Below are 12,277 nucleotides of genomic sequence, written 5' to 3' on the forward strand. Positions count from 1 at the left end.
AACAAAAATTTGGTGATATTTGCAAATGTGTGGAATGTCTTACCTACCATGTAGGTTTTTTTTAACAGTACTGGCTATGAACAGGATTACAACATATTTAATTTCTGGGTGTCTTGTGCAAGAGCCTTATCCAGCTCTGGGTTCTTTCCCTTACACAATGGAAAAGGCAAAAACTAAGCTGGTTTCCTTTGCAGAAAAACCTGTGAAATGGAAATGAAGTGTAACTCTTTTATGAATGGGATCCCTTAATAAGTACATCTGTGAGCAAAACTACATTAGAAGTCATTGCGGTATCTCTGCGTGTTCTTGGACAATTTCCTAACTCTTGCTGCATTTGAAAGAAATTGCTGAGTGTCCCATAATTCAGGTATTGACACTGTGTGCCTGGAAAGGGGGAGGTCAGAAAATGTAGTGAGGTAAAGAGGAACTGTACTCATTGGACTGAAGTCACTGCTGAGGCAGGCTCTTACTTTGGATTCTGAGAACAAGAACTTTAAAAAAAATTAATTAACACATTTAATTTTTTTGTTAATATCCATTAACTAGCAACTTTCAGCTGCTTCTCTCCTACTGGAAAAGCAGAAATGGGGTCATTCTTGTTCCTAAGTTTGTAAATTAATGTTGAACCACTGTGCAATGGAAAGACTACACATACTTGAAAAAAGTATTTATTTTTACAAGAGTATTTGATGTAAAACAATAGTGTACAAAGTAAATATGTTTACAAATTTTTGTGTTTTAAATTCTTAGTCTCTGAAAGGAACAGTTAAGCTGTCTTCTGATCAGTGGAGCGGTACTGTCCTAGGAAAGAAGAGCTAACGTTGATATATCACTGTGCAAAAGGAGCAGCACAGGGGTATAGAAGACATTTTCAGAAAATGGAAGGTCTGACATTTCTGGTAAAAGTTAACCTAAACAAGACAGAGAGAGAATGCTGATCTTTGTTTTCCTTCAGCCCCATCCCATCACAAGATGATGGCTGGTCACTTTTCACACTTCCAATTAACCTCCCCAGCCCCACCCCAGCTCCTGCTAATTTTATATTGGCTTTTTAATTTGACATAGAAGTTACAAATAAAATTTTAAGTACAGAATACAGTTTCATCGAATTTCAGAGATTCCTAATGTTGGCCAAATTACTGGAGCACATAAAATCATTCAAATCAAGACTGCTTGGCATCTGCAAACTGGAATGGTTGTACCACCAAAGAGCAAGGATAAACCCCAAATTTATTGTATTAAAGAACTACCTAAAGCCACAGTAATGTGTGTTCATGTGTAGTTTGTTTTGTGCACATGCGTTCTTGGTTACAGTGAGCCTCTGGAAGACATAAATACCGAGAGGTGAATGTTTCTGTCAGCTGATTGTTTTAGCAGTCACATAATCCTTCCTTTGATGTCTTGGGTCAATGAAATCCTAGTACCATCAGGGTTTAGTAGGAGATATATTAAAAGAGTTTCTCTGTGATCTTTCCTGCAACGGAAACAGCAGTAAAAGTTATTATTCTGTCATGATAAAGGACTATCTGTGCATTCTTGATAGCCCCAGCTTTCCAAATGGAGTTATTTTTTAGGTTACCAGTAGACCATAACTGTGGTTACAGAGTTAACAATGATCTCTTTAGAATTCTAGAGCTACCACATCAAGGTCTGGAGAAGACAGGGAAGATCCACGCTGCAAGCACGTTCTCTTGGTTATTAGCAGCTTACTCTGAAAATAACGCTGGAGGTCAGTTACCACAGCAATACTCTGCAATGTGCTACGTATCCACGTACCTTCTTGTCTTAAGCCAACAGTTCTCTAGACAGTACTGAGGCAGCTTTTCCACCTTAGGCCGTTTAGTGTTTAACATCAGGACATCGTAATACATACTAATTCGGTTTTTGAGAGAAAACAGTAACAACATTTCTCAAAGGCTCTTAGAAAAGGTACATCTTTTTTTGCTCTAGGGCTCGACTCCTGTTCCTGCTGAACTGAGCCAGTGTGTAAAATCAGAACTGATATCAGCTCAGTAGGCACCGGAGGACGGGTCCATCGACAGCCTGGAACAACAGCAGCAGCCGTAAGTGGCAGCTCCAGTCGGAAACAACCATTTCCTGCAAACGACACACAGTGCTAAGCTACAACTGCAGAGAGATCATGACAGCATCCATTAAAGAGAAGACTGCGAAACAAAGCTTTATAGGCAACTCCAGTTTAAAGTCACAAACATTTATTTCCTCTGACCTTTAGAAAAGCATGGCAACAAAATTACTGTAGGCGATGCCTTACGTTTGCAGTCAGACTGAGAATTTAAGGAGCGCTGTGTGTTCTCGACTAAAACCAAGAGTCTTTGGTCCACCCCAAGTCACCTCTGCCTCTTATCCTCGATATACTGCATCTCACACACAGGCATGCATTGTAAACCTGCCCATTCGGCAGCAAGGTATCTCAGCCAGCAAACGTTCTCTGCCCTGCGCAGGCTGACATTAAGCGAGGTCTCCTCTCCCCTTCTCTTCAGGTGCAGAACTTAGCCACTGTGAACAAAGAGGAAAACAATCACTGTTCACCAATCAGCTAAGCTCTGCACCTTGCCAGAGAGGTCTCCATCTTGGTATAGCTAATTATCGGATGAGAGTCTTCCATGATGCATCTGCTGCTTTCCTCTTTTTTTTTTTTTTTTTTTTTTTTTTTTAATGGACAGAGAGGATTCCACACTGTGCACGGATCGGATAGTTATGGTGGGTTTCCTACTAGCAGCTGCGGTCATGGCTGTGTGGTAATCCCTGGCAATGTGATTTTAATCTTAAGTCACAAATCATCATGCCAGGAACCCAAACAGCCACAACATTAAAAGAAAGCTGTGCAGTCACACAAGTGTTGTTCTCATAACAGTATCTTTAGATTTTATGCATTTCTAGTCTGCCTGAAAAGTCAAAGGGGCAATTCTAGCCTATTCCTGACACACACATACCATGTAATTTCCTGTGCTAGATACTTACCACCAGAAGCCTGTAGAAATTTGGGGTTTTATTTTATTATTGAAGGAACTATAGAAAGACAGTTCCTAGTACAGTAGTACCAGAAAAAACTGCATCTCCATGTTTCTGGCCTTCAGACACCTGAAGGCATCTACCAGATTAAAAATTGTTGAACATCATAGCTCAAATTCCTATGGGTCCTCAATAATTGGGAGCACACAAGTAAGTCTCTTAACCCTACCTGTTTTAGAAGGCAACCCTCCTACCCCATAACTGATATCCTGGCACTCTACCATCTGATCCACCTTTCCCAAAAAGTTTTCTCGGCAGGTACAGTTCTTGTCTATACAGAAGAACAACATGGCTATTCATAAACAAACTTGCTTTCATGGTATCTATCATCTGCTGTATTTCATATAAATGAAGTAAACACTACAAATTCAAGCAGAACTCGCTATCAAGTACGGCTACATGTACAGGCTTGAACACGAGAAAATCAAGATTTCTGCTCGGTACCAATTAGAAAATGATGATTTTGCTAAATTAGATGCCTGAATTTTGATACCACAGATCAACTGTAAAGTTATGTGAACAACCAAGGCAATCAATCTGTCAGATGAGTTATATCATTAAGCAAAAATCTGAGGTATGCTGTACTGGAAGAGACCTTCATACCAATCCTAATTGGGTATGTGTTAAACATGCATGTACAGACACTGTAAGGTTACCTCCGGCTACTCAAATAGACTGAAAAATGGAGAATATCTTTGCAAATTACCAGTTTACAGCCTGCAGCAATCTTTATTTCATGCATATTTCTTGCAATTCTGCTTATTCTCTGGTGATTCCTCCCCATTAATTTCAGAAACAAGCTAGATTATGTATGATATTACACAGCTTCTTCATGTTAAGGCTACTCTTCTTACCTCAAAATCAGTCTTCGAAGGCCTCACTACACTTAACACAAAAGCATTTATCAGCTTGTTTTCACATGATTCAGATTTGTTTCCAAGTGCATAGCTTCATACTTTCACTGGTGGGCTCAGATTCTTTTCAAAGACTGTGCTGCCTATCAAGTCAACATGCAGCTTCATTAAACAGAAATGCTCCTTGCAGAATTGCAATTTCTGTAAGCAGAGTGAAGAATACCGAACGGGAAACAACTGCAGGTGGAGCCTGGCCCTCTCTGGCCATTTGGACTTACAGTTGCCTCTTGTACAGTCCATTACCGAGTTTAAAACAAAGCCATGCTCCATGCTCTCCAGCTAGTGCCTACATGTATCTAACTCACTGCTCCAGCAGCTGGGCTCAAAAAAAGAAAAAAAAAAGCAAGACATTTAACAAGAGTTACTTCTCAAGCTAAGCAGCCATAAGCTGTATGGTATGCCACAGTTTACAACATTTAGTGAGCTCTGCATATTCTTTCTGTATGAGGCAAAATCAGGGTGTTTAATTTAAAAAGAAAAATCACCTCTTCAGAATAACATCTCTGCCACCACTTTGGCTGAGGAGGCATCCATATGTTCTCGTGCTGCAGCAAAGCATTTATGTGCAAGTTCTTGTTGTTTTGCATCTTCATTCACCATTAATTCACCATAGAGATACACACCCATTGCCTGAAAGAGGAACATAACACACAGGCATCCTTCCACCAGTAATGACTAGTTAGCTGGTTTTCATTCCATTGACCTCCTAGTACTCATTTAATTAAAAACAAAACAAAACAAAAAAGACAATCCAAAACACATAAAATACCATATCCCCTATAGCACCTACCCTTCTCCCCAAAAAAGTAGTTTTCTCTGGATCTCTTTAGCTTAAGGGTGGCTGTCTATATGTTGTATTGAGTGTATAAGAACAGAATATTAATGTAAGAGGTGTATATTATGTTGTGACAAGGAAATGTTTCCTCACTCCGTTTTTCTTGCCACTTTTCAAGCTGAAATCTGTTTTCTTTTATCCACTACCTGAAATATTTCCAAATGCCCCTGAAGAAAACAGCTTGTCCTTCCTTCAACAGGATACATGTTTTCTTTCCAATTGTGATGTTTGCACGCACACACAAACACACACACACGAATAAAGAGGACACCAACCAAAACGCTCCACTCTAGAATTCCCATTTGGCAATTCTGTAACTGGACATCCAATTGAATGTGGTCAGGTGTGTGTTTCAGATTCTTCTCTTTACATCTGAGATACAGCTGAACATGCACAAATTCTGGTTTGGGAAGGCAGGCTTTTCCTAACTACTCATTCTGGACATAGCAGCTATCAAGAAAGTTAACGGGGCACCTGGGGGTGAGATCTGGGGCCCTTCGACAGCAGGTAGCAAATCACTGACTAACTTAACAGGAAACATATTGGGGATTGCCTTTTTTTTCTGATGAGACAATTTTTTCACCTAATTACAGGAATTCAGTTAAGCTGCACTTACCAAAATAGGATTATACACGTGACAAAATATTAGCAGCACACTGACTTTTACAGTTGTACTTAATGTTTGGACAGTTGAGGAAAAATTTAGATAGCATTGAAAAAATACAATTTTTAATACCATTCCTCACAATTTCCAGCATTGGGTGGTAAGCCGTAATAAAAATTAGCTTCAACAAGACTTAACAAAGACTGAAATTAAAGGAAGAAGTCCCAAAGTGGCAGAAACCTGCCAGACTTTTTGCCAATCCCCTGACTGTGCTCTCTGCCGTCCAGAGACCCAAGAACTCAGATTTCCAGGGTCTGCAGCTGCACCAGGGTCTGGCAGCCACACCAGGCATGCACACGGCCTTGGAGCTGGGCTCCAGTCACTTTCACAGAGAATTTCAAAATGTTGGAATTTTGTTACAAATAGGAATTACCTTCTCTAGCCAGTGTTAATAATTTACCTCCAAGCCTAAACATTAACATGTGTAAACACACTGGGTTTTTCTAGACCTGAAAAGGATTTAAATAGTCACATTTGCATTTTTCCCAGACTTTAAAAAAAGTCAAGTTTTTCGTGATCAGTAAGGACATGCAACTGCTCTGATTTGAGTTGTAATCACTCCAGAAGCTGGATGTGCCATAAACTATATGCACTGCTGGAGTAAATAAAAGATATTGAAGATTACGTCAAAAAAAGTTGCAAAAATTATTTCCCTGCACTGAAGAAAATGTTAGGCTTTATTTGGCACAGTATCTGTTCCAAACATAACGCAATTCAGTATGTTTGGTTTTATGAACTCAAGGATTTCTGCCCCCCCACCCCAGGCTTCTGCTGGTGGTTATCACCATCCTTTCATAGGATTAAAATACACACAATATATATAACTCCTTATTTTCATAAATAATGTTGGTTTATGCTTTTTTTTTTTTTTTTTAATAAAGAGCTTGCCAGGAAGACTGGGGCCTGTTCATTGGCTGAGATATAAATAGGAGGTATACTTCAGAGCTGGAAGAAAGAGCACAAGAGACTGCAATAATTGTATTGTGCTGTTGTGACAAAATGTATTTGCCTGAAAGCACAAAAGACTCATTGGCTGTAAATAGCTTTGTTCATTGTCAACATAAAAGGTAAAGACATTAATAGCTTGCCTAGACTTTGAAATATCTTGCAACATTTTCTATTTTTCACATACATTTTAAATATATAACACTCATCCTAAATATATAAGAGTCTTCCTAGGCAGTGAATGTCTTGATATTATAGAGTTCATAGTGAATAAAAATAATACAAGTGAAATAGAAAGAACAAGGCAGAGGTACAATTAGAATTTTAAGTTCATAATGGCCTAAATTAAAAGCCATAGTAAAGACATCATGTATGGCCAGCCTTTTAAGACCTTCAAAATCTTCTGGTAGCATTTTCCTAACTGTGGAGAGGCCCACATTCTCTGGATGTGTATCAATGTGCTATGCTTCTCCCTCTGGACGTCATCTTGAAAACTGAAGTCACCACAGCACTGACTGCTTTGCATCTAGATCATATCTATATGCATTAGCAGTCACAGCTAGACTTGCTTTTGTCATCCTGCAAAAGGAACCAATGCTGAGAAGTATCTTCCTAGCATCATTCCTACCTCTGGCTTGCATAAAATGAAAGGAGAGGAGGGAATATATCCTATTTCGCCACTTACCAGAAGATTAGCATGCTTAGGTGGGCTGAATACCCGTAAGTGGCTTCCTTAAAGTACAATGTTTAAGGGGCAAAAGAAGCAAAACCTGAATACATATTCAGGTTTTTGACAAACAGCAGCAGGAAAATATATTAAAATAATTTTTTAGTTTCACTTTAAGGGTGTCAAAAAGCTGATTATTTTTAAAATGCTAATTAAATGTAACTGACCTGATCTTCTCTGAGAAATTTCTCAACATCTCCATAGCCAGGCACGTACTTGTGTTTAACAACAAGTTCACACCACCGATGACGAACCTTTGGGAAGAAAAGAAATATTAGGATAATTAGGAAAAAAAGAAACTGCATTGTATCTGTGTAAGTGTTGATAAACAGTACATCCCTAACCAGGTTGGTTTTGTTGTTGTTGTTGGGTTTGGGTGGGTTGCATTTTTCTTCCCCAGCAGCCAGGCAGATGCCTCTCGACACTAGTCGGTAAGCTGGGCAGAGGTGCATCGCGATCTGCACTTAAGCCCAGGCTTTGGAAACTCACAATGCCCAAAGACAAACTCCTGGTTCCACGTTGGTAAACTAACTCAGATCCAGGCACAGATCTGCAGCATCTTCACCTCCACTGTCTCCAGTCTTGACTTTTTTCATGTAAGTTAGGCTAGAGGTTATTTCTTTCATACTGGGGGTAGGGGGGGGAGATTAGCACTGCAAACATCTGGAAGAGCCACAAGATGTAACTGATAATTTCCCCTATGTAAAGTGTATAATCTAAGTGATAAACAGGCTTAAATATAATTCTGTACCAATATCAAATCCATGCCAAAAGGATAAGAGTTAGGTATAAAACCATGAAACAGGGAGCTTTCAGTTAAATGAAACACAGTTTTGCCACCACATCTTTGCCAGTAATAGATTTTAAGCACCTTGCAAAGCATTTAAAATCCATCTACACTTACAAAGCCAGGCTGTTCTATCAAACGCACATTGACAAAACCTGTTACTAACACACTGCAATGAAAAGTATGGAAATTTTCAAGCAAATCACAATTGAAAAGTATTTTTAATTAAGTAGTGTGAACATGAACTACACCTGGATTTTTTTGATGTTGTCTTTAAATTTCTGATTTTGTTCTTAGCTGCTTTTATGGTGTAAGTGTCATCTTACTCTCCAGCAAGGCTTCCTCAATTGTAGGCAGTGATCAGCCTAACATTTATATTCCATTAGTGGCTCAGCACTGATCCTGAAGGAAAACAGTTAAGTGCAATAAAACCCTCCCACCATCCCAATCCTTCTGTTTCAGCCTTTGTTCTTACCATCTTTCAAAAGACAGGGCACCCAATAACAATCACCTTTCACAGTAAGAGTAAAATATTAGCAGTTCTAACGTTTCAAAACTGAGTCCAAATTGTGCTCATATCAAGTAACTGAACATGAACCTTTTCCTGAATGATAGATTTACTGTTAACATCAAGAATGGAAGGCAGAAAAGGAGGGAAAAAAGGTCACACTTAAGTATATGGTTGCTTTTGGAAATAAGGTATTTGGAAGTACTTTCCTTGTCATCCTAGTCCTTGCCAACTTTACATCTCAGGAAAAAATTTCACAGACTTATGTAATTAGATGTTAACCCTATTAGCATAATTAACAAATGATAAATGCTCACAGGTCCTGGAAAAGTCCTTTTTTTGGTACCTGACACCTCTTTCCAGCTGGCCTTTTATATGAAATAGTTTGAACACAGCTTATGAATGAAATAAAATGCTGAGGGGTTTTGTGCCTGAGTGGAGTTTGCGCTCACAGCATGTAAGATACTGAACAGTTACAGCGCAACGCATGGTAGGGAATAAAAGCTGTCTCTTAAAGCTTTTTGCTGACAAAATAACAGCTGTTAAGATTCCTGCAAGTGGAACCAGAGCTAAATCTGCAAAAGTAAATACCTTTCCAAGATTCAATAGATTTCCAAGGTTTGCTATAGATGCCCATATTCATAATGTAGACCTTCAAAACGCTACCCAGCTGCTGCTTCTCCCTGGAGACACTAAAGATTTCATCCGTAAATTTTCCCAGGCAATCCAGCTTTCTTACAGGGCATTTCTCATAGCACCGAGCAGCTCTGTGCCTGGACCAAACCTTCAAGGCTCAAAAATTAAGTGTACACATCTCTCATCTGTAGGGTGTTAACCAAACAGAATATGAACACATTTAAAACACGTCTTCATCTGATACACTTTATTCTGCACCTTCTGTCATATATTTAAAAAAAAAAAATTCCTCATGTATTCTCATAGCATGTATGAGAAACACAGGGAGGAGAAAGGGACTGTGGTCCTCTCCTGTGATCACTGCTCTTCTACATCTCATGGTCCAGCAATTACAGTACTCACCCAGGAGATATGCAAGCAAGTCCACTTTCGGTGTCTGCTCGAGACCTCAAACTTCAGTGAGAATATTTCAACAGCAGACTATAAAGTATTCTGGGATAGGGCTCTCTTCACATCTCCTGGTGAAGCTGTCTTTTCTCTGCAGTTATTAAAATACTTATTGATCCTAAAGGAGGACGTCACAGGACTGTAGGGCCTAAACTTCTGAGAATTTTCAGTAAGAAGCAGAGACCCCTCTCACGCAGCGCACAAGCCAGCTCGTCCCCAACACGGCCTTCCCGGTGTGACCATAACGGCTGCATGGAGAGCAGAACAGAAGTCCTCCCTGTGAAGGCGTTCATGTGGTCCTACCTCCTCACATACTAACGTCGTGTATGGCTGCCTTATGTTAGTATCATGGCCTGATCATCTGAATCCCAATGGCTTTGGAAAACACGGAACAATTAAGCCGTGCCTGTTCCCTTAATTGTTCCTTCCTCCATGGGGTTCCTGTTCTTGGCAATCAACCTCCTTTCAAATAGTTTAAAAGAAAAATATTTGTTGAGTGGGATCTGGGACAGCACACACTTTTCTTTCTCTCTTTTGCTTTTTTCCCTTTCTTTCCCAGGGTGAGTACACATCCTGGCACATTTCCAGATCTGAAATGCTGGCGCTTTGCCAGCTGGGGCAGGAGCAGCATGTCTGTTATCCTCAGATTACACATTTGCCTCCTGTTCTCCAAAAGCCCCTGAACGCTCTCACGGCAGAGTGAACCACAGGAGAACCGATTGCTGCCAAAGCGCCCGCGAAACCAGCGGGGCGGTCGGCCCCGCCGGCCCTCCCGTGTCTGGTACGGGACCCTGGTAAGCGGGGAGCACGGAAACCAAGGCTGGCCCCGAGCGCAAGAGGGGCAGGGGGTGACCTGTGCAACGCCGGCACCGAGATCTTCACTACCACTTGGACTGAAATCTTCGCTACCGCTTGGACGGAACGTGTACGTCAGTAATGCTCCTGCCCGCCATGCAGCGCGGCGTGTAGATGGCCATGTCACACGTACTGCAGCTAAAGCGAACGCAGGCATTTCTCAGATACACGCACTATAAAGAAGTAATTTTTCTAGTATAATCCACGCCCTAGGCTGATACCACAAACATGAGTATTTTATTCACAGAAGAGAAGGATGGGGGGGGGGGGGGAATCAGTTCCCAACGTCTCATCCAATGCTTAGAGCAGGAAAAGTAAAACGGACCCCACAGCTTCACAGCCTAATGAATGAGTCATGTGAACAGGCACTTTTAACAATCCAGTCTCAAAAGGAAATTCTGAAAACTAAGTAGCTTGCGGTAGGACTGAGCTAACCATACCGCATCCTGTGTATGCTCTCCTTGGCTTTTCTGTTCCTCCCAGGAGCAAATACTCAGTGGCAAAAATAAGAACTTGTTAGTCCTCTCCCAATTTTCTCTCTGCACTTTTCTCTCCGCTCTTCTGCACGGTTCAGAGATGCACACCATATGTCATTTTGTCTGGTTACACCATAAACAATATAAAATAAACCTGAAAAGTAATTTACAGCAATCTTTCCTGTTACTGCTGGCAGAAAGCACATACACTTTGTCTGGATCTGAAGCAACACCTGTAACCGCCCACCCACCCACCCAGGCTCTTACTGGTTTGGCAACTGCAGGGATCCATGTGCCAAAGTTGGAAAGGCAATTTATTTTCTCAGACTCCAATACCGGGCTGGGAGCTGTCCTTCCGAGCCTGCGACTGACAGCTGGTACTCCCAAGGATGGAGAGAGGTGGCTGGGGGGGGGGTGCTGCAGGTCTGGTGGGACCTCAGGTTCCTCGTGGATGGATCCTCATCGCCTGGAAATTGTTCTTTCCTCCCACCCCGCTTTTGCAGCTGGTGCGGACTACCACTACCAGCTTTTTAAGCTAAATGAAGATTGTTACTGTGAGTTTTGCCAAGACACTACTCGTATTAGTAGTGTATTTCTGAGGCACAGTTAGGTGGCAGGAAGACACTGAGACACTCGCTGTCTCAGGTATAACATTTGGAAACCAGCTGTTACATTTTCAAAAATATCAACCACATCAAGACCTAAGTATTGGCTAGCACCTAGATGAAACGTCTTGACGGAATACTACTGTCAAATAGCAGAGTGTCCCAAATTCAGGAGCAGAGCTTATACAAATAATTCCAGTGGTCGCATATTATCTTTTCATTTCATTCTAAGAAAAATACACAGTAGTGCACAATATTATTTGCAACTCAAACATTACCTGTAATTTTGACAGTGCAATGGTAGATGTTGAGGAACCAAAATTATGTTTCTTCGGTTTTCAGAGAATGCAAGCTGTCGCATGAGATTATTTAACTGAAATAAATACTTACATAAAATATAATAATAATAATAACCCAGCTCTAAGACAGTCCCTTTGTTTTAGCAACCTGGGCCAAGATCTTTTGGGAAATGGTGCTTGAATCTGACTGATTAAACCCATCTAAGGCATCCAATACATGGGTTGACTTTCAGAAGAAAAGCTCCCAGTGACATACCTGAGAAGCAATATTTTTAAACTACTTTGAACACATCTTAAATTAAAGCAATTTTTTTTTTTTTCTGGCCCAGGTGATAAATTACTTTGCCTAATCCATATGATTCTCCCCTGCCCCACAGAAATGATCAGACAAGCCTAAAACAAACATCCTCACAGAAATCTTTTTATGTTATATTGTAATGATCTAGCTTGCTAATGTTCTCAATAATACGTATACAAGCAAAAAATAAATATTTTACTTCTGAGGTCTACAAGTAAGATTTAGAAAGCAGGTAATTTAAACCATGC

The 12,277-nt window shown here is 40.5% G+C and overlaps 1 protein-coding gene across 6 annotated transcripts in view; it reads right to left on the reverse strand.

Annotated features, from left to right (window-relative positions):
• Positions 1-652: 652 nt before the first annotated feature.
• The window catches only part of LOC115336437 (aminopeptidase O (putative)), a 207,707-nt gene continuing 196,082 nt past the window's right edge, over positions 653-12,277 (reverse strand). For all 6 annotated transcript variants that reach the window (XM_030003316.1, XM_041120724.1, XM_041120726.1 and 3 more), the window contains 3 exons: positions 7,286-7,372; positions 4,433-4,577; positions 653-1,474 (listed from right to left, as the gene is read on the reverse strand). In XM_030003316.1, the coding sequence (XP_029859176.1) occupies positions 4,437-4,577; positions 7,286-7,372 (228 nt within the window). In that variant the 3' untranslated portion in view covers positions 653-1,474; positions 4,433-4,436. The remainder of the gene's footprint in view (positions 1,475-4,432; positions 4,578-7,285; positions 7,373-12,277) is intronic.

This window comes from Aquila chrysaetos, chromosome Z, assembly GCF_900496995.4.
Source record: "Aquila chrysaetos chrysaetos chromosome Z, bAquChr1.4, whole genome shotgun sequence".
Classification (NCBI taxonomy): domain Eukaryota; kingdom Metazoa; phylum Chordata; class Aves; order Accipitriformes; family Accipitridae; genus Aquila; species Aquila chrysaetos.